This window comes from Macaca mulatta, chromosome 14 (assembly GCF_049350105.2).
Source record: "Macaca mulatta isolate MMU2019108-1 chromosome 14, T2T-MMU8v2.0, whole genome shotgun sequence".
Classification (NCBI taxonomy): domain Eukaryota; kingdom Metazoa; phylum Chordata; class Mammalia; order Primates; family Cercopithecidae; genus Macaca; species Macaca mulatta.
In genome coordinates, this window is record NC_133419.1 from 103,217,936 (window position 1) to 103,245,124 (window position 27,189).

General features: G+C 39.1%; 1 protein-coding gene across 3 annotated transcripts; it reads left to right on the plus strand.

Annotated features, from left to right (window-relative positions):
• Window positions 1–676: 676 nt before the first annotated feature.
• On the plus strand, window positions 677–27,189 carry BIRC2 (baculoviral IAP repeat containing 2). 3 transcript variants are annotated; one of them, NM_001261321.1, is given in 9 exon segments: window positions 691–836; window positions 2,063–4,215; window positions 4,312–4,411; window positions 16,776–16,854; window positions 17,543–17,591; window positions 22,550–22,792; window positions 25,995–26,249; window positions 26,351–26,392; window positions 26,493–27,181. In NM_001261321.1, coding segments are annotated over 8 exon segments (1,857 nt in total). In that variant the 5' UTR covers window positions 691–836; window positions 2,063–3,320; the 3' UTR covers window positions 26,687–27,181.

Below are 27,189 nucleotides of genomic sequence, written 5' to 3' on the forward strand. Positions count from 1 at the left end.
GTCTCCAGAACAGAAAACCAAAAGTTTAAAAACAAGATAACCTAGTTGATTGTAAAACTCATCGAGTCAAAATTATTCATCAGATGCTTCCTACTTTCCAACGCTTCGCTTTTTTCGATTTGCACAAACAGCTGTTGAACGCTGATGCTACACAAACGGTTACAACTGTTTACTTGAGCAAAAAATGCCATCAGACTGACTCCATCCTCAAAATGCAGTCATCTCGACGGGGGAGGCATCACACTAGGGGAGCCTTGCCAGGGGCCAGATCATAACCCTGAGGTGACACAGGGTAGACGCGCAAAACCACCGGCGCCAGGGCGTTTCCGCAGGGTTTCCCAAGAGTCAAACGCAGCGGCTCACGGTTTGCCACGTCCCCCAGGAGAATGGTAGGCACAGAGAGAGAGGAAACGTGGAGGGGGCACAAACTGCAAGGTGAAGAAAACGAACAAACACCGAGTTGATACGGATAGTCCCCGTTCCCCTAAGGGCCGACCCCGCGACTCCCGATGGGCGTCCAGTTGCGCCGGGGGTCCCTGAGCCTCCCAGCGTCTTTCCCGGCGGTTAGTCGCCCCACGGCCGCAAGTGCGCTCGGTTTCGCTTTCCGGCCCCAGCCTCCCGGGCGCCCTCGCGCGGCTGCCAACGCGAGTCTCCGGCCGGGCGCGCTGACGTCATCGTGCGTCGGCGTGAGCCCGGATGGGGCGGCGGGCTTCGGGAGCGCCGGAGCTGACCCGAGCCGAGGCGGCCGTGTCTCCTTGTCGGTACCGCCGCTTCCCGGCTCTGGGGAGGCCTCTAGGCTGCCGCGCAGCTTCCTTGTTTGCTGCGCCCGCACTGCGGTGAGTGCTGCTCCTTCCGGACTCGGGCGGCGCGGGGAGGGTGGGGACGCGCGGGCCCGCGGGGGCCCACTTCCCTGATGTGGCGGCCGGGCGAGGAAGGAAGGGGCCAGAGGCCCTTCGGCCAAGGGTCGAGGGTCGCCGGGGGCTCTCTGCTTTCTACTCTCGCCAAGGTTTTATTGGATTCGGAAGCCCAAACTTCAAGACTTGCAGTCAAAGCCGTTTTTAAAATATGACTTGTTTTCAAACCTCCTCTGGCCGCCGCCCACTCTTCTGGCCCTTGGACTTTGACCAAGATGTTTTCTCGCAGTTTTTGCAAGGTTTTAAACAGCCCTCGGCGTTCTTTTAATGTAATACATTGAAACGAAGATATTTCGGTGGCGGTGATATTTCATATTTCATAGTTGCCACTGCGCTCTGTCATTCCAGTAGTCTGTTGTGTATTGTGAGAAACAACTCTGGGTAATTATTGGGTAAATCCCATAGTTTCTATTCTTTTCTCTTCCATCCTATCCCCTGTCCAGCTGCAGTTTGCATAAAGAGAATGCTGCAGTACGGTGCTCGCAGATAAAAGTCTTTCGTTTAAAGATAGTATATAAAAAATCGCGTGTAATTAAAGCAATCATGCCAGTGGGCGTCAGGCCACTGTTTCACAGGCCGCTGTGTTAGGTTTTGTTTTCGGTTGTTTTCTACCGTCGTTGCTTTGAAATTGTAAGGGATTGGCAGAGTTTAAGGGTTTATATTAATGAACTCGTGGTACATTTTACTGCAGTTTTCCTAGTCGCGGAGAGACTTGATATTACAAACTAACGTTGCTGTCTGATTACTGCTGTACTGCTGTTGACAGGGTTTAGTGGAGTACCTTGTCGCTCTCTCTGCCTTTTTCACCAATGTTCCTTTGCCTCCAGCAGAGTGCCAAAGATACCTTTAGGTCAGAAAAGGGGAGGAGAGCAAGGACAAAATGTTTTCCTGTGTGAAAATTTCCATCTGTCTCTAAAGTTGTGCTTTTTAAAGACACGTATAGTTAGTGCTATGGGAGTATGTTGCATTTATTTATTTTAATTAAGAGCTTTTTCAGTTAGAAAGTTGTGACAAATTGCTGGAAATTAAGATGTGTTATCTAAAATGTAAATTATTCTTAGACTTTAGTGAATAAATTGAAGAGTATGTAAGTTCTATTTGGCATGCAAATACGGTTTTCTAAAATACCTTTTGTTTTTTCTTTTCAGATTTACAGCCCTGAAGAATCCTCCTCTCCCTTTCCCCTTGCAGTAATAAATCCCATTTTGGAGATCTCGAAGCTTTATAAAGGGATATAGTTTGAATTCTATGGAGTGTAATTTTGTGTATGAATTATATTTTTAAAACATTGAAGAGTTTTCAGAAAGAAGGCTAGTAGAGTTGATTACTGATACGTTATGCTAAGCAGTACTTTTTTGGTAATACAGTATTTTGTTAGGCGTTTCTGATAACACTAGAAAGGACAAGTTGTGTCTTGTGACAAATTGATTAATGTTTACAGCATGACTGATAATTATAGCTGAATAGTCCTTAAATGATGAACAGGTTATTTAGTTTTTAAATGCAGTGTGAAAAGTGTGCTGTGGAAATTTTATGGCTAACTAATTAAGTTTATGGAGAAAATACCTTCAGTTGATCAAGAATAATAAAGTGGTATACAAAGTTAGGAAGAAAGTCAACATGCTGCAGGAAATAGAAACAAATACAAATGATATTTAACAAAGATAGAAGAGTTTATAGTTTGTGAACTTTAAGCCAAATTCATTTGACATCAAACACTATAACAGGCACAGGTTCAACAAAGCTTGTGGGTGTTGACTTCCCCAAAAGTTGTCAGCTGAAGTAATATAGCCCGCTTATGTAAATACTATGGTGATAAGCTGTGTGAACTTAGCCTTTAAATAGTGTGACCATATGAAGATTTTAATTACTTTTGTTTATTGGAATAAAATGAGATTTTTTGGGGACATTATATTAAAGTGCTTATAGGGAAAGAAGCCTGCATGTAATTTTTTACCTTGTGGCATAATCAGTAATTGATCTGTTACCCAGGCTTCATAGCTTGTAACCAAATATAAATAAAAGGAGTAATTTAGGTATTCTGTAGTTGCTTAGAATTTTGAGAATATAAATCTCTGTGAAAAATCAAGGAGTTTCAACATTTTCAAAAGGGCATCCACCTCTCAGGGCTTTAGGTTAGTATTACTCAAGATTATGAACAAATAGCACTTAGATTACTTAAAAGAGTTACTACAACCCCAAAGACTTGTGTTCCAAGTAGTATCTTGGTAATTCAGAGAGAGACTCATCCTACCTGAATATAAACTGAGATAAATCCAGTAAAGAAAGTGTAGTGAATTCTACGTAAGAGTCTATCATTGATTTCTTTTTGTGGTAAAAATCTTATTTTGTGTGAAGAAATTTCATGTGACTGTTTTAGCTATCAAACAGTACTGTCACCTACTCATGCACAAAACTGCCTCCCAAAGACTTTTCCCAGGTCCCTCGTATCAAAACATTAAGAGTATAATGGAAGATAGCACGATCTTGTCAGATTGGACAAACAGCAACAAACAAAAAATGAAGTATGACTTTTCCTGTGAACTCTACAGAATGTCTACATATTCAACTTTCCCCACCGGCGTTCCTGTCTCAGAAAGGAGTCTTGCTCGTGCTGGTTTTTATTATACTGGTGTGAATGACAAGGTCAAATGCTTCTGTTGTGGCCTGATGCTGGATAACTGGAAACTAGGAGACAGTCCTATTGAAAAGCATAAACAACTATATCCTAGCTGTAGCTTTATTCAGAATCTGGTTTCAGCTACTCTGGGATCCACCTCTAAGAATACTTCTCCAATGAGAAACAGTTTTGCACATTCATTATCTCCCACCTTGGAACATAGTAGCTTGTTCAGTGGTTCTTACTCTAGCCTTTCACCAAACCCTCTTAATTCTAGAGCAGTTGAAGACTTGTCTCCATCGAGGACTAACCCCTACAGTTATGCAATGAGTACTGAAGAAGCCCGATTTCTTACCTACCATATGTGGCCATTAACTTTTTTGTCACCATCAGAATTGGCAAGAGCTGGTTTTTATTATATAGGACCTGGAGATAGGGTAGCCTGCTTTGCCTGTGGTGGGAAGCTCAGTAACTGGGAACCAAAGGATGATGCTATGTCAGAACACCGGAGGCATTTTCCCAACTGTCCATTTTTGGAAAATTCTCTAGAAACGCTGAGGTTTAGCATTTCAAATCTGAGCATGCAGACACATGCAGCTCGAATGAGAACGTTTATGTACTGGCCATCCAGTGTTCCAGTTCAGCCTGAGCAGCTTGCAAGTGCTGGTTTTTATTATGTGGGTAAGAAGCAAATAACTACATTTTATCATTTTATTTTGATTTACATATTAGAACATAATGTGTTTTCAATATTTAGTCTTTTTTTTTTTCTTGAAGGTCGCAATGATGATGTCAAATGCTTTTGTTGTGATGGCGGCTTGAGGTGTTGGGAATCTGGAGATGATCCATGGGTAGAACATGCCAAGTGGTTTCCAAGGTAATTGTTTTGAAAAAGGTATTTGTACAAAAAACTCTGCTTAAAAGAAGTAGGCATGCTTACATGATTTAGTTTACCGTTAAATTATAACAAAGCCTCTTTTGTGCCGCTGGGGAATTATCCTTCTAAAAGATCACATTTTAACTTTAATTGTTTTGTTGAAAAATATTATGCAGTCTTCTGTGTACTTTTGTAAGTCAGTTACAAGTATAGCCATACATTTTATTTATTGCCCGTCTTCTTTTAAACAGTACTTAAGGATTACAAAGACATATAAAATAGATTAAAAAGAAGTTAGAAAAAGGTAAGAACAGGAAAACAAGAAGGGACATAGAATGGATGCAGGAATAAGGCAAATGTAAAAATGCATATATTAAGAGCATATCTTGGCTGGGTGCAGTGGCTCACACCTGTAATCCCAGCACTTTGGGAGGCCAAGACAGGTGGACCACCTGAGGTCAGGAGTTCAAGACCAGCCTGACCAACATGGTGAAACCCTGTATCTACTAAAAATACAAAAACTGACTGGGCATGGTGGCACACGGCTGTAGTCCCAGCTTCTCGGGAGGCTGAGGCAGGAGAATCGGTTGAGCCCAGGAGGTGGAGGCTGCAGTGAGCCAGGATCATGCCACTGCACTCCAGCCTGGGTAACAGCGAGACTCCATCATCTGACTGCCCATTTTAATTGTAATTGTAAGTTTTTTTTTCTGTACAATTTTCTTTTTTTATAATCTGTCATTTACCTCTTTTTAGCCACTTTATCTCTAGCAGTGTCTTTTTATTGTAGCCTAGAAAGAATTTAGGGGCAGTGTTATTAGTAGAAATAAAATTAGAGATTAATTGTGTTTGTAATTGAGTAGCTGTGTGAACTGAGACATCATTTGTAAAATGAGGAGGGGTTGGCCTGGATAATTTTTTTTAAATAGTGATAAAATAGGCATAACATAACATTTACAATCTTAACCATTTTTAAGTGTAGAGTTCTGTGTCATTAAGTACATTCATACTGTTCTGCGATCACACCGCTATCCATCTCCAGAATCTTTGCATCTTCCCAAACTGAAACTGTCTACCCATCAAGTACTAATTCCCCATTCCCCTTTCCCCAGCATCCTGGCAACCACCATTCTACTTCTTTTTTTGTTTGTTTTTTTGTGGTGGAGTCTTGCTCTGTCATCCAGGCTGGAGTGCAGTGACATGATCTTGGCTCACTGCAACCTCCACCTCCCAGGTTCAAGCGATTCTCCTGCGTCAGGCTCCTGAGTAGCTGGGATTACAGGTGCCCGCCACCACACCTGGCTAATTTTTTTGTATTTTTAGTAGAGACGGTTTTTAGTAGAGACCCAGTTTCACCATGTTGGCCAGGCCGATCTTGAACTGCTGACCTCAAGCGATCTGCTCACCTCTGCCTCGAAAAGTGCTGGGATTACAGGTGCCCGCCACCACACCTGGCTAATTTTTTTGTATTTTTAGTAGAGACGGTTTTTAGTAGAGACCCAGTTTCACCATGTTGGCCAGGCCGATCTTGAACTCCTGACCTCAAGCGATCTGCTCACCTCTGCCTCGGAAAGTGCTGGGATTACAGGTGTGAGCCACCGCTCCCTGCTCCACCATTCTGTTTCTGTCTCTATGAATTCGACTACTCTAGGCACCACATATAAGTGGAATCATACATATAGATTATGTTTTTACCTGTGAGTGTCTTTCACAATAATGAAGAATCTCTTGAACCCCTTCAGGAAATTAAAAACATATTTTTGTCATTTTGTGTGATATATGATGAAAAAGAAACTTGAAGTAAATACTTCATTATGGATCACTACATTGTTAAAAGTTGTATTTTAAAGTTATATCATTAATAGTCATATCAAGATAAATTTTGACTTTTTTACACTTTGAAAAATGACTATTACGTTTAAAATTAAAACGCATGTTTTATCAGACTTTTAAATGACTTAATTATGTTGGGCTCTATGGGATTGTATACATTTAATTTGAAATTTAATTCATGTTATGGTATCAAAGACAAAAACAGCTTCCAAATTCCAGTGTTGGAACTGCTACATTTTGTACTTTATGAAACAAAATTAAAATCTTTATTTTTGTAACTTGTATTTTGTTTTAAATGATTAAATAAGGGAGAAGATGTAGGGGTGCATTTTGTAAATGCTTCTCTGAAAACAACACATTCTTTTTTCCTTTTTTAAATTTTTTTGAGACAGAGTCTCATTTTATCACCTATCACTGCTGGAGTGCAGTGGCAAGATGGCAGTTCACTGCAACCTCTTCCTCCTGGGTTCAAGCCTCAGCCCCCCAAGTAGCTGGAATCATAGGCACGCACCACCATGCTCAGTAGTTTTTGTATTTTTAGTAGAGACGGAGTTTCGCTATGTTGGCCAGCCTGGTCTCAAACTCCTGACCTCAAGTGATCTGCCCTCTTTGGCCTCCCAAAGTGCTGGGCTTACAGACCTGAGCCACTGAGCCTGGCTCACATTTCAATTGGGAATAATTTTTAATCTCCGTAAATCGATCACCTTATGTAGTAACTTTCTTTTTTTTTTGGTGAGAACTTTTAAAAGATGCTCTCTTCGCAAATTTCAGGTATAGGGTCCAGTATTATTAGCTGTAGTCACCATGTGCTGTACATTAGATCCTCAGAAAGTTTGTGACCTTTGACCAGCATCTTCCCATTTCACCCACCTCCTTGTCCCTGGCCACCAGCATTCTACTCTCTGTTTCTATGGTTTTGGATACCATATAGTATAGTTGTCCCTTGGTATGCTTGGGGGATTGGTTCTAGGATGTATACCAAAATTCGCATATACTGAAGTCCTGAAGTTGACTCTGCAGAACCTGTGCATCCAAAAGTCAGCCCTCCAAATATGTGGGTTTCACATCTGCAGATACGATCTGCATTTCATTGAGAAAAATCTGCGTGTAAGTGGACACGTGCAGTTCAAACCTGTGTTGTTCAAGGGCCAGTTGTATTTGTCTTTCTCTGGCTTGTTTCACTTGGCATAATGCCTTCTGGGTTCATTCATATTGCAGATGGCAGGATTTTATTTATTTGTTTTTTTTTGACGGAGGCTCTCTCTGTCGCCCAGGCTGGAGTGCAGTGGCGCCATTTTGGCTCACTGCGGTCTCTACCTCCTGGCCTCAAGCGATTCTCCTGCCTCTGCCTCTTGAGTAGCTGGCATTATAGGCACCTGCCATCATGCCCGGCTAATTACTCTATTATTGTAGAGATGGGGTTTCACCATGTTGGCCAGGCTGGTCTCAAACTCCTGACCTCAAGTGAGGATGTGGGTGGGATTACAGGCATGAACCACCACGCCTGGCCAGGCTCATCCCCCATTCATCCCTCAGTAGACACTTAAGTTGTTTCCATATAGCTGCTTGAACATGAGAGTAGAGATATCTTTTTGAGATACTGATTTCATTTCCTTAAGATATGTACACAGGAGTGGGATTGCTAGATCATATGCTAGTTCTATTTTTAGTTTTTTGAGCAGCCTCTATGCTGTTTTCCATAATGACTGTACTAAGTTGCCAGCAATGGTCAGGGGTTCCCTTTTCTTCACATGTTTGCCAACATTTGTTACTTCTTGTCTGTTTGATAATAAAGCATCATTACAGGTGGGAGGTGATGTTTCATTTTGGTTTTAGTTTGTATTTCCCTGATGATTAGTGATATTGAACACCTTTTCATGTACCTGTTGGCCATTTGTATATCTTTGGGAAAATTTCTATTCAGGTCCTTTGCCCATTTTTTTAACCTGAATTATTTGGTTTTTTTTTTGCCTTTGAGTTGTATAAATTCCTTATATATTTTAGATATTAACTCCTTATCAGATGTATAATTTGCAAATATTTTCTCCCATTCTCTAGGTTACTTTTTTATTTTGTTGATTGTTTCCTTTGCTGAGCAGAAGCTTTTTAGCTTGATGTAGTCCCAGTTTATTTTTATTTTGGTTGCCTATGCTTTTGGTGTCATATCCACATCATTGCCAAGACCAGTGCCAAGGAGCTTTTTAGCCTACATTTTCTTAAAGGAGTTTTATGGTTTCTGGATTTATGTTTAGTCTTTAATCCATTTCTGGTTAATTTTTGTAGGTGGTGTAAGATAGAGGTCTGGTTTTATTGTTTTACATGTGGATATCCAGCTTTCCCAATACTGTTTGTTAAAGAGACTATCATTTCAACATTGTGTGTTCTTTGTGCCCTTGTCAGAGATTAGTTGACTGTATATGTGGATTTATTTCTGGGCTCTCTGTTCTGTTGGTATATGTCTTTGTTTTTATGCTAGTATCATATTGTTTTGATTACTGTAGCTTTGTAATATAGCTTGCAATCAGGAAGTATGATGCCTCGTTTTTTTTGTTTTTTTGTTTTTTTGTTTTTCCTCAAGATTGCTTAGGCTATTCTGGGCCTTAAGTTCCATACAAATTTTATGATTGGTTTTTCTATTTCTGTGAAAAAAAGTCATTGGAATTTTGATAGGGATTATATTGAATCTGTAGATTGTTATAGGTAGTATGTACATTTTAACAATATTCTGTTAATTCAAGAACACAAGATTTTTAAAAAATTTATTTCTGTCATTTTCAGTTTCCTTTTTCAGTGTCATTTGTTTTTCATTGTATTTCTCTTTTACCTCCTTGGTTAAATTTATTCTTAAGTGTTTTATTATTTTGGTGCTATTGTGCATGGGATTACTTTCTTGAGTTCTCTTTCACATAGTTCATTGTTAGTACTGACTTTTGTAAGTTGGTTTTGTATCCTGCAACTTCTGGATGGTTTATTAGTTTTAACTGTTTTTGGTGGCATCTTTAGGGTTTTCTATATATAAGATTATGTCATCTGCAGACAGAGACAGTGTGACTTCTTCCAGTCTGATTTGGATGCCTTTTTCTTTTTCTTGCTTAATTGCTCTGGCTAACTGTTCCAGTATTATGTTGAATAGAAGTGGCAAGAGTAAGCACCCTTGTCTTGTTCCTCATGTTAGTGGAAAAGCTGAAAGCTTTTTTTTTTTTTTTTTTCTCTTGAGACGGAGTCTTGCTCTGTCGCCCAGGCTAGAATGCAGTGGTGTGATCTCAGCTCATTGCAACCTCCGCCTCCCGGGTTCAAGTGACTCTTCTGCCCCAGCCTCCTGAGTAGCTGGGATTACAGGTGTGTGCCACTGCACCTGGCTAATTTTTGTACTTTTAGTAGAGACGATGTTTCACCACGTTGGCCAGGCTGGTCTCTAACTCCTGACCTCATGATCCACCCGCCTCAGCCTCCCAAAGTGCTGGGATTAGAGGTGTGAGCCACCGCGCCCAGCCAGCTTTCAGATTTTTCATTACCGAGTATGATATTAACTGTGCACTTGCGGTCCTTATGTTGAAGTATATTCCTTCTATAGCTAAATTGGTGAGAATTTTTATCCTGAAAGGGTATTGAATTTTGTCAAATGCTTTTTCTGTGTCTGTTGAGATGATTATATGATTTTGTTTGTTTGTTTGTTTTTTGAGATTGAGTGTTGCTGTGTTGCCCAGGCTGGAGTGCAGTGGTGCAATCTCAGCTCACTGCAACCTCTGCCTCCTGGGTTCAAGTGATTCTCCTGCCTCAGCCTCCCGAGTAGGTGGGACTACAGGTGCATGCCACCACACCCAGCTGATTTTTTTATTTTTTGTAGTGATGGGGCTGGTCTCAAACTCCTGACCTCAGGTGATCCACCCACTTTGGCCTCCCAAACTGCTGGAATTACAGGTGTGAGCCCCTTCACCCGGCTGATTATGTGATTTTTATCCTTCATTTTGTCAATGTGTGGTATCACATTTATTGATTTGCATGTGTCATACCATCCTTGCATCCCAGGTATAAATCTCACTTGATCTTGATATATGATTCTTCTAGTATGCTGCTGAATTCAGTTTGCTAGTATTTGTTGAGGATTTTCGCGTCTGTGCTCATCAGGGCTATTGGCTTGTAATTTTCTTTTCTTTTGTTGTCCTGGTATGGCTTTGGTGTCAGAGTAATGCTTGGCTTGGTAAAATGAGTTTGGAAGTATTCCCCCTCCTCCTCCCCCGCTACTCCCTCTTCCCTCCCTTTTCCTCCTCCCTCTTCCCTCCCTTTTCCTCCTCCTCCTTCCTCCTCCTCCTCCCTTTTCTTTCTTCTTCATCCTCCTTTCTTCTTCTTCCTTCCTTCTTTTCTCCTCCTCCTCCTCTTCTTTCTTCTCCTCCTCCTTTCTTTCTTCTTCTTGGTAGAATTGTGCTGTGAAGTCATCTATTCCCTGGGCTTTTCTTTGTCAGAAGATTTATGATTACTGATTCAATCTTCTTACTAGTTGTAAGTCTTTTCAGATCTTCTATTTCGTCCTTATTTTAGTCTTGGTAAGTTACAGGTTTCTAAGAATGTATCCATTTCTTCTAGGTTATCCAGTTTTTTGGTGAATAATTGTTCATGGTAGTCTCTTATGATCATTTGCATTTCTGTGTTATCAATGGTAACGTCTCTTGGTTTTGATTTTATTTATTTTAGTCTTCCTTTTTACTAGTCGAGCTAAAGCTTTGTTGATTTTACTTATCTTTTCAAAATCTAGCTCTTAGTTTTAGTCATCTTTTCTATTGTTTTTGTAGTCTTCGTTTCTTTTCTGATTTTTATTTTCTTCTGCTTTTTGTAGTTCCTTTAGATGTAAAGTTACATTGTTTATTTTTAAGATTTTTTTTAATGTAGGCAATTATTGCTATAAACTTGCCTTTTAGAACTGCATTTGTTCTATACATTTTGCTGTGTCATGTTTCAATTTTAATACTTCTTCAGATTTTTTAAATTTTCTTTTTGGTTTCTTCTTTGACCCATTGATTATTCAGGAGTATTTTGTTCAGTTTCCACATAGTTGTCAGCTTTCCAGCTTTCATTCTGTTACTGATTTCTGGTTACATACCATTGTGGTCTGAAAAGATACTTGATAGGATTTCAGTCTTCATCAGTTTGTTGAGTCTGGTTTTGCGACCTGCTACATGATCTACCCTGGATAATTTTTCTTTTTTTTTTTTTTTTTTTTTTTTTGAGACGGAGTCTCGCTCTGTCACCCAGGCTGGAGTGCAGTGGCCGGATCTCAGCTCACTGCAAGCTCCGCCTCCCGGGTTCACGCCATTCTCCTGCCTCAGCCTCCCGAGTAGCTGGGACTACAGGCGCCTGCCACCTCGCCCGGCTACGTTTTTGTATTTTTAGTAGAGACGGGGTTTCACTGTGTTACCCAGGATGGTCTCGATCTCCTGACCTCGTGATCCGCCCGTCTCGGCCTCCCAAAGTGCTGGGATTACAGGCTTGAGCCACCGCGCCCAGCCCTGGATAATTTTTCATGTGTGCTTAAGAAGAATGTGTATTATCTGCTGTTTGATGGAATGTTCTGTATAAAGGTTGAGTATCTCTAGTCCAAAATCTAAAATGTTCCAAAATTTAGAACTTTTTGAATATCAACATGATGCTCAAAGGAAATGCTCTTTGAAACATTTTTGGTTTTGCATTTTTCGATTAGGATGCTCAGCTGGTAAACATAAGGCAGATATTCCCAAATCCAAAAAAATCTAAAATTCAAAACACTTTTAGTCCCAAGTATTTTAGATAAGGAATACTCAACCTGTATGTATGTTAGGTCCATTAGATCCAATGTATAGTCGAAGTCCAATATTTTCTTACTTATTTTCTGCCTGGATGACCCATCCATTATTGAAAGTAGGGTTTTTGAAGTCGTCTACTATAATTGTGTTCCTATCTATTAATGTCTTCAGATCTGTTATGTTTTCTCTATATATTTAGGTGGTCTGATGTTGAGTGCATATATATATTTACAGTCATTATATCCTCTTGTGGAATTGGCCCCTTTCTCATTATATAATTACTTTCTCTGACTCTTTTTACAGTTTTTGATGTAAAGTCTGTCCTATCTGATAGAACTATAGCTTCCTCTGCTCTATTTTGGTTTCCATTTGTATGGAATATCTTTTTTCCCATACACATGCATGTGCTTAAAGGTGAATTGAGTCTCTTGTAGACAACCTGTAGTTGAATCTTGTTTTCTTTATCCATTCATCTGCTCTTTATCTTTTGATAGGAGAATTTAACCCATTTACATTCAAGGTAGTTATTGATGGGTAAAGACTACTGTCATTTTGTAATTGTTTTCTGGTTGTTTGGCAGATTCTTTGTTTCTTCCTCTCTTGCTGTCTTCCTTTGTGTTTAGATGATTTTCTGTGGTGGTATGCTTTGATTCCTTTATATCTTTTGTGCATCTACTATTGGTTTCTACTTTGTGGCTATCATGAGGCTTACATAGAACATCTTATAGTTAGTTATAGTAGTCTATTTCAAGCACTAACAATTTAATTTCAATTGCATAAAAAAACTGTACTCTTACTCAGACCTTCCTGCATATATTTTATGTTTTTGATGTCATTATTTACATCGTTTTATATTGTATATTCATGAAAGAAGTATTGAAGCTATAGTTTTTAATACTTTTTTTTAAAAAACCTGTATTTTAGAATTAAGTAATTTACACATGGTTATTATAAATTTAGAATATTCTTAATTTGATTAGATATGTATCTTACCAGTGAGTTTTATACTTTCATATGTTTCCATGTTGCTTATTAGTGTCCTTTCATTTCAGTTTGAAGAACTCTTCAGCATTTCTTGTAAGGCGCATCTAGTGGTGATAAACTCCCTCAGCTTTTGTTTGTCTGGGACTGTTTACATCTCTTTCATTTCTGAAGGACAGCTTTGCTGGGATACATATTCTTGTCTGGCAGTTTTTTCTTTCAGCACTTTGAATATATCCAACTCTCTCCTGGCCTACAAGGTTTTTGCAGAGAAATCCACTTATGGTCTTATAGGGATTCCCTTGTAGAAAATGAGTTTCTTTTCTGTTACAGTTTTTAAATTCTCTTTCATCTTCTGTTTTTGACAGTTTCATTATAATGTGTGTCAGTGAAATCTTTTTTGGGTTGAATCTTTACGAGGTCCTTTGAACTTCCTGTACCTGGACATCTTATCTTTCCCTAGGTTTATGAAGTTTTCAGCCATTGTTTTTTTAAAATCATCTTTCTGCCCTTTCTCTCTTTTCCTTCTTGAATTCTCGAGTTTGTTTTTTGTTTTCTTGGTATTTTTTTAGATGGTGTCTTGGTGGCATGATCTCAGCTCACTGCAGCCTCCACCTCCCAGGTTCAAGGAATTCTCTTGCCTCAGCCTCCCACCTAGCTGGGACTACAGGTGCGCACCACCATACCTTGCTTATTTTTATATTTTTAGTAGAGACAGGGTTTTGCCATGTTGGTCAGGCTGGTCTTGAACCCCTGACCTCATGTGATCCACCCGCCTCGACCTCCCAAAGTGCTAGGATTACATGTGTCAGCCATTGTTCCTGGCCTTGAATTCTTAAAATGCAAATATTGTTTTGCTTGATGGTGTCCTATAATTCAGATAGGCTTTCTCCACTGTTCTTTTTTCTTTTTTCTTTTTTTTTTCCTCTGACTAGATCATTTCAGATGACCTGCCTTTGAGTTCACAGATTCTTTCTTCTGCTTAATCAGGTCTGCTGTTGATGCTCTCTATTGCATTTTTTTTGTTGTTATATTCTTCAGCTCCTGAATGTGTTTCTTTTTATTATTCCTATCTCTGTTGAATTTCTCATTTGTTTGTATATATTTTTTTATTTCATTATCTGTGTTCTTTTGTAGCTCACTGAGTTTGCTTGAAACAATTATTTTGAATTCTTTATCTGTTAGTTGATTGATCTCCCTTTCTTTGGGGGTGGTTATGGAAAATTACTGTGTTTCTTTGGTAATGTGATGTTTCTTTTTTTTTTTTCTTTCTGTTTCTTGTGGCCTTCTGTTGTTATCTGTGTATTTGATGGAATAATTACTTTCAGACATTACAGATTAGTTTTTTTTTTTTGAGCAAAGACATTTGCCTGTGGGTGAGTGTGAGGGTGCCAGCCAGTAGGTGTGGTAGTTCTGGCTCTGTGGAAGGCCCAGCATTGTAAACTCCATGTAGCTCTGTTACCCCAGATCATTGTCAGTGAGGATTGCAGGGGTCCTCAACATCCAAGGCTGCAGGTATCCATACCAGCAGCAAGGTTTTTTTGGTGGCAGAGGCTGCTGGGGACCTCTTGATCACTTTTTCTCCCATGGGAGACATCGTGGCCAAGGGGATTCTTTTTGGCACAGGTTCTGGCTTTGGGCTTTGTTGTGTTGGTGTTGGTGGCAGCACTGATGTCTCTGATGGCGTGGACACCTGTGGGGCAGCTACAGAGCCAAGGTTTGGAGTGCAAGTGCCTGCAGAAAGACAGCGGGTCTGGGGTTCAGGATGTTGACTAGCCTGCAGCAGTGGTGCTTCTAGTGCCTCAGATGTGGGTGCACATAGAGCAGCCTTTGAGTTGGGTGTGGAGTGCAGGTGTGCAGAGCAGCCAGAGAGCTGGGATCTGGAAAGTATATGATTTTACATGCAAGTACACGTGGACCACCTGTGGCTCTGGGGTCTGGGGGTGAGGGGCTGCACTGTCTCTGGGCAGTGCAAGAGCTGCTTTTTTTCAGGGTGAGGAGTGCGGTAGTGTCTCCCTCTCCAGGGGGTTCACAGCAGTGCTGGGTGCTGGTTACCTTAATGGTGAAAGCTCTCAGTGTCCTCTGCAGAGTAGGCTACTGCAGTTGGCATCAATGAACACTATAGGGTCCTTCACTGTGAAACCTGCAGGAAGTCTGTGGCTATCCTGAGGGTTATTGGGGTCTCCAGGGACCTGCTCTGGGGAGGAGCCTAGCAGTCTTTGCCACTGAGGACTGTGATGGCACTCACCACATGACTGATACAGATAGCCCTCACCCCTTGTTCTTAGCCGTCTCCAGATGTCTCTGCTAAGCAGATCTCCCAGCAGTCCTTTCTGTGTGGTTATTCTCTCTCTTTTTTTTTTTTTTTTTCCCTCCTCACTGTATTGCTGTAGGCTGATTGGGCTATTGAGTTCTTCCAGAGCTGTATTTGTTTGTGGATAGCTGTCTCTTTATTGTTTTTTGTGGGTGGAAGAAGGCTGGTGTCTCCTAGTCTGCCGTCTTGCTGATGTCACTCTTGCAAACTTTCTTCGAGTGTTGTGGCTTTTCATTTTTTAACATCTTTTGAAGAGCAGATATTTTCAATGTTGATGATGTCAGTTTATCAATTTTATCTTTTGTAGAAGATGTTTTTGGTCTTTTGTCTAATAATTCTTTACCTAATGTAAAGACAAAAGTATTTTTCTCCTGTACTTTTTCCTAGAAGTTTTATTATTTTAGGTTTTATATTTAGGTATATGATCTATTTTTACTTTTATTTTTGCTATTTTTGCATATAATATGGGCATAGGTCAGAGTTTTTTGTTTTTTAAATACGTATATCCTGTTGTAGAGTATCATTTGTTGAAGAAACAAAAGGAGTAGAATGGATATAGATGGTATGTGAACTTCTTGGAACATCTTCAAGAAGCCCTATCAGTTTAAAAACAAATACTTGAGAAACACTGTCACATTATATATAGATAAAAATATTTGATTCCATATTTTTTGGAGGGAAGGTAGTGGATTGTGGCTCAAATGTAATGGAAGAGTGAACATTGAAGAAAGATGAGCAGTTATATTGTGAAAGATCATGTTGTAGGAATACTAAGTTAATAGTATCTGAAACTGTTAAGTAGTTCACTTTAAGCACAAAATAAATTGTGTATAATAGTGTTTTTTGGGAGTCAACTTGTTCCCCTTTGTAGGTGCAGACGCTTTTCTTTTTGTTGTTGTTGTGTTAATGGATTGAATTAGAAAATACCATGATATATTGGCCGGGCGCGGTGGCTCAAGCCTGTAATCCCAGCACTTTGGGAGGCCGAGACGGGCGGATCACGAGGTCAGGAGATCGAGACCATCCTGGCTAACACGGTGAAACCCCGTCTCTACTAAAAAAATACAAAAAACTAGCCGGGCGAGGTGGCGGGCGCCTGTAGTCCCAGCTACTCGGGAGGCTGAGGCAGGAGAATGGTCTAAACCCGAGAGGCGGAGCTTGCAGTGAGCTGAGATCCGGCCACTGCACCCCAGCCTGGGTGACAGAGCAAGACTCTGTCTCAAAAAAAAAAAAAAAAAAAAAAAAAAAAAGAAAGAAAATACCATGATATATAACACACAGTAAGATGTATATTGTTTTATGATAATTTTGTTCCCGTTAGATATGTATGTGTTCTGGGTTGTGATGTAAAATGTTTTTACTGTGGGGTACAATGAAAGATTTGAAAGCCATTTTTTCTAGAATGGTCAGGTTATATTGATATGGAACAATTTTAAAAAATAATTTTCCTCATATGTTTTAGGTGTGAGTTCTTGATACGAATGAAAGGTCAAGAGTTTGTTGATGAGATTCAAGGTAGATATCCTCATCTTCTTGAACAGGTAAATATATTTTTAAAATCAACAACTTTGAATTCTGCTTTATAATAAAAATACTATTAGATTGGTGCAAAAGTAATCATGGTTTTTGCCATTGAAAATCATGACCAAAACCGTGACCACTTTTGTACCAACCTGTATTAGAAGTTATACTTATTTCTCTTTTATTAATTGTAGGTACATATTTTCATTGATGTTAATGACAACTTTGATTTTTACTTTTGTAATCAACTTGATTGTTTAGGGCTTTTTAAAAAGATTGTTGTTTGTTTTTACTATTTTGAAAAATCATTTATGCTGCCACTGTACAAATTTGTGATGGGATTAGAGAAGGAGGTTTAGTGTCTCTTTGCTGTTTTCCAGAAAAACAAACAAAAAATAACTTGTTAGGCTCTGAGACCCTTTGAGAGTAACCCAGTTAAAATCTTATTTTCCTAATGGAATGAGAAACCACTGATACATTTTTCTACTTTCCTGAAACTAGAGAAATACTTGAATTCTAATTTGGGATAACATGAAATTTAAGGAAATCTATGTGATTAGGGTGAAAGAAAGCAAAGTAAAGCTCATAAATCACTCAGTTCTCAATAGAATATATACATATACTTAACATAAACTTACTTTAGTGTTGTTCCTTTCAGATTGTTGGGGATATCTGATTTTACCTATTAACTTTTCTCTTGTTTCATAGCTGTTGTCAACTTCGGATACTACTGGAGACGAAAATGCTGACCCACCAAGTATGTATGAAATAATTTTAAGTATAGAGTGTAAATTTTTATAAGAATTTTAGGAATAGGCTGGGTGCAGTGGCTCATGCCTGTAATCCTAACACTTTGAGAGGCCGAGGTTGGCAGATCACCTGAGGTCAGGAGTTCGAGACCAGCCTGGCCAACATAGTAAACCCCGTCTCTACTAAAAATACAAAAATTAGCCAGGCGTGATGCGCCTGTAGTCTCAGCTACTCGGGAGGCTGAGGCAGGAGAATTGCTTGAACCCAGGAGGCGGAGGTTGCAGTGAACTGAGATTGTGCCATTGCACTTCAGCCTGGGCGACAGAGTGAGACTCGGTCTCCAAAAAAAAACAAATGTAGGAATGAAAGTATGTACTTTTTAAAAGAGTTTCTGAAGCCATAGGGAAAAATACTGGGAAGTCAGCTAATAAATATTTTATATATATATATATATATGCTTACACACTAGTTTTTGTTCTAGTGCTATACTTACCACTTTTAGTGCTGACATTCCAACTGGAGAAATGAGACATAAGCAAAAGAAAAACAACAGATAGCTTGAAGCAATGCCAAATAAGCGGTGCAAATAATAAGCCCCCCAGAAAAGAAAAGGTTGCTGTGAGCTAGCATGATTTGGAAAAGCAGTTCACATATGATTTACGAATTGGACTAGATGTTAGGTATTTAAGTCAGGTATGTTGTATTTCAACGCAAGGGCAGGAAATAGTATAGCTTTTGATTAGAGCTTAATGTTAGCCACATCTGCCAGTTTATGTAATATACATATGTTATGGTGTCTAAAATGGCTAAGGTAATACACTGTTTTATGTACCAAGGGCCATTCTGTTTGTGGCACAGCATTTCAAGAAAGATACTGGTAGATTTGTTAACTGGACCAGAGAAAGGTGACCAAGATGTATGAATCTTAGAAACCATGGCTCAGGAGGACTGGATGAAGGATTTGGTAGTATTTGACTGGGAAATAGGAAGGAGAGTACCTGGGTACATGACAGCTATCTCTTGTGTAATGGACCTAGAAAAGATAGATAGCAGTGTGGGCTGTTCTTAAAATTTTTAACCACTGCTGTCAAGTAGGCTCCCCTGAAGTTCTACCGTAGTTCCTAATAAAATCACTTTGTCAATCTTTAAATGACTGTTTCTTGTTTTCTTTCTTGGTAATTTTCTAACACTCTCTTCCCACCTTGTCAGTTTATAACCTTGCTTCCCTAAGAAAATAGAATCCAAAAGAGAGCTGCTTTATTGCCTCACCAGCAAAACCACAAGGCTACATAATTTATCCTTGTACTTTTCTTTCTGTTCGTTCATAAGAGATGAATTGTCCTTTCCTTTTTCTAAGGCCAATACTTCCACTTTTCCTCTGTATTCCATCCCCTGCTGCCAACTTAAGAAGGTTACTTTGGCAGTGACATACCCTTTCTCTCGAGTCTTCAATTTTTCCATCTCTCCTGAATCATTCATGTTAGCATATAAACATAATGTACTTTTGCTAATCCTAGGAAAACTTCCATGAACCAATGTCCCCATTCAGCTATTATCTTATTACTCTGCTTCCCTTTACAACAAAATACCTAGGAAGATTTATCTATGCTTACTCTGTTTTACTTTCTCACCTTTCATTCTTTCTCTTACTTGTTCTGCTGGAACTGTTCTTGTCATGGTAACCAAGGACTGCCATGTTAGCAAATCCACCACTTGACCTGTTAACCAGCATTTGATAATCATTGGGTGCTTTGTCTTTCTTTTTTCTTTTTTTGAAACAAGGTCTCACTTTGTCACCTAGGCTGTAGTGTAGTGGTGCCATCATGGCTCACTGTAGCCTTAACTTCCCTGGCTCAGGTGATCCTCTCACCTCAGCTCCCCGAGTAGCTGGGACTACAGGCATGCACCACCACGTTCAGCTAATTGTGTCTCTGTGTGTGTGTGTGTGTGTGTGTGTTTTGTAGATGCAGGGTTTCACCATGTTGCCCAGGCTGGTCTCAAACTCTTGAACTTAAGCAATCTGCCTGCCTCGGCCTCCCATAGTGCTGGGATTACAGGCATGAGCCACTGCACTTGGCCTCATCTTTCTTAAGACACGTTTTTTGCTTGACTAATCAGATCCCATACCCTTGGTTTTCTGTTTCTCTGGTTGATCCTGAACAATTTCCTTTGTTGGCTGCTCCTTTTTCAAACTTTAAAATGATGGAGTACCCCTCAAAGCTCAGCTTAAGTTTATTTCTCCATTTCCTGAGCCCCAAGCTGGAATGTCCAGCTGAGTGTTTAAATCTCTACTTGGCTGTAACAGACATCGTAGAGTTAATAGGACCAAACCAGAAATTTTCTCCCCCATTCTTCATTCATCAGATTTGTTCCTTCTTTGATCTTCCCCATCTCAGTTAATGGTACTCATTTCTTAGCATTAAAAGTTGGCTCAAGATAGGTATCATCCCTGATTCCTCTCCTTCCTTTAGTTTTTATATTTAATCTATTAAAGTCTTTTCATTTCTGTCTTCATAACATATGCCAAATCTGACTACATCTCACTGTCTCCACCACTATTAACCTAATCCAAACTACCATCATCTGTGTCTAACATCCTAACAAGTCTTCCTGATTCCAGATTACCCCATTAAAGTACATCTCCACAGAAGATACCTTATTAAAAATATGATTTGCAGATACTTAAAAACAGGTTGAAAAAAGACCTGCATCCAACTTTAACATCTTGCTTTTTCAGAACAATTTAAATTTGTTATGTATGAGAAAGAAATGGAATACAGCTCAAGAAAGAGCTTATTATGCTAAAATTCTCTGATTGGCATAAATCAGGGAACCTCAGCCAAAAATAAATATGTAGAAAAAAGCTGCAGTCAGTGGTTCTCAACTAGAAGCAATTGAGAGGGGTAGAAAAGGAGGGTTGGTTTCGAAATTACTGGAGGACTGCTACCAGCACTTAGTGGATGTGAAACAAGCATGTTGTTCTGTAACATGTGAGACAGTCCTAAGAGTTCCATTGAGAAATAATGCAGGTGACTAACATTCCCAAATACCTGATGCCATTTCTTCAGCTTGTCTTTCCTTCTCCTCTTCTCTTTTTTCATCTTCAGCATTAAGAAGTCATCTTCTGAAACACAAGTCAAGTTTTATCAATTGCATGCTTAAAACACTCCTGGAATAGTCTACCAAAATTAGAATAAAATATAAACTCTTAGGAAGGCTCTGCTCATCTGGGCATTGTCCTCTTTTACCTTCTGCCACCTTCTTTCTGTTTCTTGATCATGTCAAGCTTTTCACTTAATTTAAGGCTTTTACACTTGCTATTCTCTTTGCTTAGAAGACTTCTTTGACATATTTCCATAGCTTACTCCTTCCCCCCCAAGTATTAATAATTGCACATGTAATAGATGTATACATTCTTCATAAGGGAAAGAAAAAGAACTAAATGCTGGAGGCAATGCCAAATTTCCCTCTGATGCTTACATACAGTTCTGTTTCTAACTTCTAACACCCAGAGCTCAGTAACATGGACTGGATTTATACCAGTTTAGTTCATTTGTATATTTTTAAATATTTTTACAGTAGTCCAGCATATATTGTATTTTATTTATCCATTCCCTATTGAGAGCTATGTTGTTTTCTGGGTTTTTTTTTTCCTGCTGTAAATATTGCTGTAACGATCCTCTCATGTGTCTCTTACCTTGAACATTAAGTATTTCCTTAAGGGATGCACTTAAAAGTGAAATAGAGCTCATTCCTTGTTATTTAAGTCTTTGTTCTGGTGCCGTTTCTCCAAACAGGGATTCCACGCATATTTGAACAAGAGAGCACATTGTTGACATTGTATATTTATATGTTTATTATAACAGTTTCACAGAAGATGGCAGTAGTATCTTGAAGAATTATGTCTTTTTGTATTTTTTTCATAAAAGTATCATATGGGCTAGCATTGACTGTTAGCAGAAAATTTTTCCCTGACTACCCTATCTAAAATGTCTTCCTGCTTCCCAGTTTCTTTTAATGACCTTACACTACTTTTTTCTTCAGAGCATCTGTCACTGCCTAAAATCATATTGCTTTAATTACTTCTTAAGCCATACTTTTTCACTACGTCTTCTGGGTGAACTGATCTTCTATTTTGCTATACTTCCCATTTTTGTTTGTTATTCTCTCTACTTCAGCTATCCACTTGTCTAGACCCTGTCCATCCTTCAAGTCCAAACTCTAATGCCACTTTTCCATGAAGTCTTTGTGATTTTCCCCCACTTTCCTGGCTGGAGAAGATTATTTCTCACTTCTAAGTTTGTGTAGCATTTTGGTTTCCAGAAATGACTATACATCAGAATCATTTGGGGAAATATTTAAAAGATACAGATTCCTAATTCTTTTTTTTTTTTTTTTTGAGACGGAGTCTCGCTCTGTCGCCCAGGCTGGAGTGCAGTGGCCGGATCTCAGCTCACTGCAAGCTCCGCCTCCCGGGTTCACGCCATTCTCCTGCCTCAGCCTCCCAAGTAGCTGGGACTACAGGCGCCCGCCACCTCGCCCGGCTAGTTTTTTGTATTTTTTTAGTACAAAACTAACACGGTTTCACCGTGTTAGCCAGGATGGTCTCGATCTCCTGACCTCGTGATCCGCCCGTCTCGGCCTCCCAAAGTGCTGGGATTACAGGCTTGAGCCACCGCGCCCGGCCCAGATTCCTAATTCTTATCCTTAGATAATCTTTCATTAAGTAGGTCTAGGATGTAGCCAGAGAGGTGGGTTTTGTGAAGAGTATAGCATATTAATTGTATTCTCATTTGACCATTATGAAGTTCAGACTTTTATTGGAGTTATAGGTAATTGATGCATATAGCTCATCTCCTTTACCAGAATATGAGAGTAAAGGATGAATAAAGATTGTGCTGTGATACTTTTTTCCATAGGTTTATGTTTGTGGAATTTAATATTAGCATGTGTCTTTTCAAATAGTTATTCATTTTGGACCCGGAGAAAGTTCTTCAGAAGATGCCGTCATGATGAATACACCTGTGGTTAAATCTGCCTTGGAAATGGGCTTTAGTAGAGACCTGGTAAAACAAACAGTTCAAAGTAAAATCCTGACAACTGGAGAGAACTACAAAACAGTTAATGATATTGTATCAGCACTTCTTAATGCTGAAGATGAAAAAAGAGAAGAGGAGAAGGAAAGACAAGCTGAAGAAATGGCATCAGGTATTTGGGAATGTTAGTCACCTGCATTATTTCTCAATGGAACTCTTAGGACTGTCTCACATGTTACAGAACAACATGTTTGTTTCACATCCACTAAGTGCTGGTAGCAGTCCTCCAGTAATTTCGAAACCATCCCTCCTTTTCTACCCCTCTCTATTGCTTCTAGTTGAGAACCACTGACTGCAGCTTTTTTCTACATATTTATTTTTGGCTGAGATTCCCTGATTTATGCCAATCAGAGAATTTTAGCATAATAAGCTCTTTCTTGAGCTGTATTCCATTTCTTTCTCATACATAACAAATTTAAATTGTTTTGAGAAAGCAAGATATTAAAGTTGGATGCAGGTCTTTTTTCAACCTGTTTTTTAAGTTTCTGCAAATCATATTTTTAATATGATATTTTACTCCCTAATCCTTGCTAAATGGTCTGCATACAAAAAATAGAACTTACAATGAAATTCTGGGGCTTGATGAGAACCACCTGCCCAATCCAAGGATAACAGGAAAACTAATTTTTGTATTCGTCCAGACAGTGTTAAGTTTCGGCCCCCCAAAACAAGTATTTTGAGTAATCATTTATTCCTTCAATAAATATTTATGAGCATGAGCCCCAGTGCCAAATACTGTGCCTAATCATGGTGGTTGCTCTCAAGGAGTATATACACTAGCTGGCGAGACTAGTGTGCAGAAAACAGGGTTAAAGGGCCAGCAGAGAGGCGAAGGTTGCATATGTATTGGAGTATTGGGTTGGAAGATGCTTTCTTTTTAAGCTTGTAAGTAAAGATAGGAAATAACTTAAGAGTACATTATTGGCCGGGCGCGGTGGGTCAAGCCTGTAATCCCAGCACTTTGGGAGGCCGAGACGGGCGGATCACGAGGTCGGGAGATCAAGACCATCCAGGCTAACACGGTGAAACCCCGTCTCTACTAAAAAATACAAAAAACTAGCCGGGCGAGGTGGCGGGCGCCTGTAGTCCCAGCTACTTGGGAGGCTGAGGCAGGAGAATGGCGTAAACCCGGCAGGCAGAGCTTGCAGTGAGCTGAGATCCGGCCACTGCACTCCAGCCTGGGCGACAGAGCGAGACTCCGTCTCAAAAAAAAAAAAAAAGGGGTACATTATTGCACGACCATGTAGCAAAATGTTTAAAGTCTGGATTTCTACATTGAAACAGATTTGTGTTTAAATTGCAGCTCCAGGCCGGGCACGGTGGCTCACGCCTGTAATCCCAGCACTTTGGGAGGCCGAGACGGGCGGATCACGAGGTCAGGAAATCGAAAGGATCCTGGCTAACACGGTGAAACCCCGTCTCTACTAAAAATACAAAAAATTAGCCGGACGTGGTGGCAGGCGCCTGTAGTCCCAGCTACTCGAGAGGCTGAGGCAGGAGAATGGTGTGAACCCAGGAGGCGGAGCTTGCAGGGAGCCGAGATTGCGCCACTGCACTCCAGCCTGGGGGACAGAGCAAGACTGTCTCAAAAAAAAAAAAAATTCCAACTCCATCAGTTACTAGCTTGGCTATTTATCCAGACATCTGCTTTCTTATCTGTAAAATGGGGATCATAATAGTATGAATCCCATAAGGTTGCTGTTGGAATTAAATGAGATATTGCAAATAAAACACTTTAACACAGCTCCTAGCACATCAATTTATTTCTTTATTTATATATATATTTTTATCCATTAGGCAGATTGACTTGGGAAGTGGGAGGGACTTGGTGAAAGAAAGGGCCTAAGGAAGGTCAATTTAAGGATTGTTAAGTAGTAATGAAATCCAGCTAAGGTTATATGAAATTACTGTCACCTTAGATTTATGACTTTCTCATACTTTGTGTGGGTCGGAAGATAGTATTGAATTACAGATTTGGCAGTGTTAATAGGGGAAAGGCCAAGTAAGGAATATGGAAGATGAGTTAAGGGTGCTAATACAGAGAACCTCATTGAAACACCTGACTGCTACCTAGATTGGAATAGGAGATTTGAAGCAAAGCCTGGAGACAGCCTTGTGCAGGTGGAATTGGGAATGACGTGGAGATCTTGAAAAGGTGAAGAACAAATTTGTTAGCAGTGAGAGGAATTATTTCAGTAGAAGAAAAAGTTGTCACAGAATGGAATTTTATAGTTTTGAGAGTATTAGAGCAGTTCACTTCTAGAAAGATGTAAAAGGGGAAAGAAGATAGACTTCTGTTTTTATAATTTATTTCTCATTAAACTGGTACTTTGTAGAGATGTACTTTTAAAATTTTTTTGAAAGTCTGAAAATAGACAATTAAATTTTTTAATGATTCAGATACCAAAAGAAGGAACTACCATATTCCATAAATATAAATTAACTATGGAGTTTTATGGGATGCAATATTGAAGGAAAAACGTTGACTTTTAATAAAAAGGTCAGGCTTCATTCCTACGTAGTTTTTCTTAAAATTGCTATAAACATAGATATTTATAAAATAATAATGGTAGTTAACTGTGTACCACATATTGTGCCAGATGCTTTACATGTATTATTCAATCCTCACAACTCTGAGGAAGGTACCATTATGTATATTTTACAGATGAGGAAACTGAGGTGTATGGGGAAAGATGAGGACACATAGCTAGTGAGTGAGCCTAGCCAACTGGAACGTAGGTCTGTTTTGACTTCACAGCTCAAACCTTACAATACTACAATACCGCGTCTTAAATATGGGGTGTTGAAAAGAACAGTCGTCTAGGATACCTGGTTCTGCAGCTTATTCTTTCTGTGATCTTGGACAGGCCACTCATTCTTATCTGAGTCTTTTTTCTCCCTATGTGAAAATGAGAGCCAGTGATACTTCCCTTGTTTAATTGACAGGATCGCTGTATCAAATGAGACAAATTACTATGAAAGTGCTTACAAAAGTAAAGTGATATAATGGAAATATAACTCAGTATTATTATATAGGGTGGGGGAAATTATTACTGTCTTCTAAAAATCTCTTACTTGCAACAAAATAAAAGCAGAGTTCTAGGACATGTAAACATGTAGACTTAAAAATTACAGAACCAGAGACTTCCTCTGGAAGTTTACCAAACAACAAACTTTCAAATGCAAACAAGTTACTTTGTTCTTTTTTGAACTTTAGTGCCTAAATTGTTTGTAGGGTTGGTTATTAGTGACTATATGAGTATAGTTAAAGGAGTTTAAATTCTAATGGATTTCTTTTTCTTTTTTTAATGAAGATGATTTGTCATTAATTCGGAAGAATAGAATGGCTCTCTTTCAACAGTTGACGTGTGTGCTTCCTATTTTGGATAATCTTTTAAAGGCCAATGTAATTAATAAACAGGAACATGATATTATTAAACAAAAAACACAGATACCTTTACAAGCGAGAGAACTGATTGATACCGTTTTGGTTAAAGGAAATGCTGCAGCCAACATCTTCAAAAACTGTCTAAAAGAAATTGACTCTACATTGTATAAGAACTTATTTGGTGAGTTTGTTGAGAAAATTATTTTAGAAATTCTTAGGACTGGCTAGACACGGTGGCTCAGTTTTGTAGAGTGATGCTTTTTATATGTTTTCTTTCCTCAGTGGATAAGAATATGAAGTATATTCCAACAGAAGATGTTTCAGGTAAAACAAAGATTTAAAACCAACATGAATTATTACTCTTTTTTTTTTTAATGGGGAATGAAGTAGAAGCAGTTTTACTAAAGTAATTTTTTGTTATTAGGTCTGTCACTGGAAGAACAATTGAGGAGGTTGCAAGAAGAACGAACTTGTAAAGTGTGTATGGACAAAGAAGTTTCTATTGTATTTATTCCTTGTGGTCATCTGGTAGTATGCCAGGAATGTGCCCCTTCTCTAAGAAAATGCCCTATTTGCAGGGGTATAATCAAGGGTACTGTTCGTACATTTCTGTCTTAAAGAAAAATAGGCTATATTTTAACATGTATAAAAAAGTCTTTAAAATATTGTTGAACACTTGAAGCCATCTGAAGTAAAAAGGGAATTATTAGTTTTTCAATTAGTGACATTCATGTTCTAGTCTGCTTTGGTACTAATAATCTTGTTTCTGAAAAGATGGTATCATATATTTAATCTTAATCTGTTTATTTACAAGGGAAGATTTATGTTTGGTGAACTATATTGGTATGTATGTGTGGACCTAAGAGGAACTAAGGGAGTAGTGTCACTGCTTGTTATGTATCATTTCAGGAGTTACTGGATTTGGTATTCTTTCAGAAAGCTTTGAATACTAAATTACAGTGTAGATTAAAAGAACTGGAAACCAGAAACTCGAGTTCATCAGAGTTAATGGTGCCGAATTGTCTTTGGTGCTTTTCACTTGTGTTTTAAAATATCCTTATTATTTTCTCTTATTTCTCCCCCTAGTTTGTGAGAAACATCTCAATAAAGTGCTTTAAAAA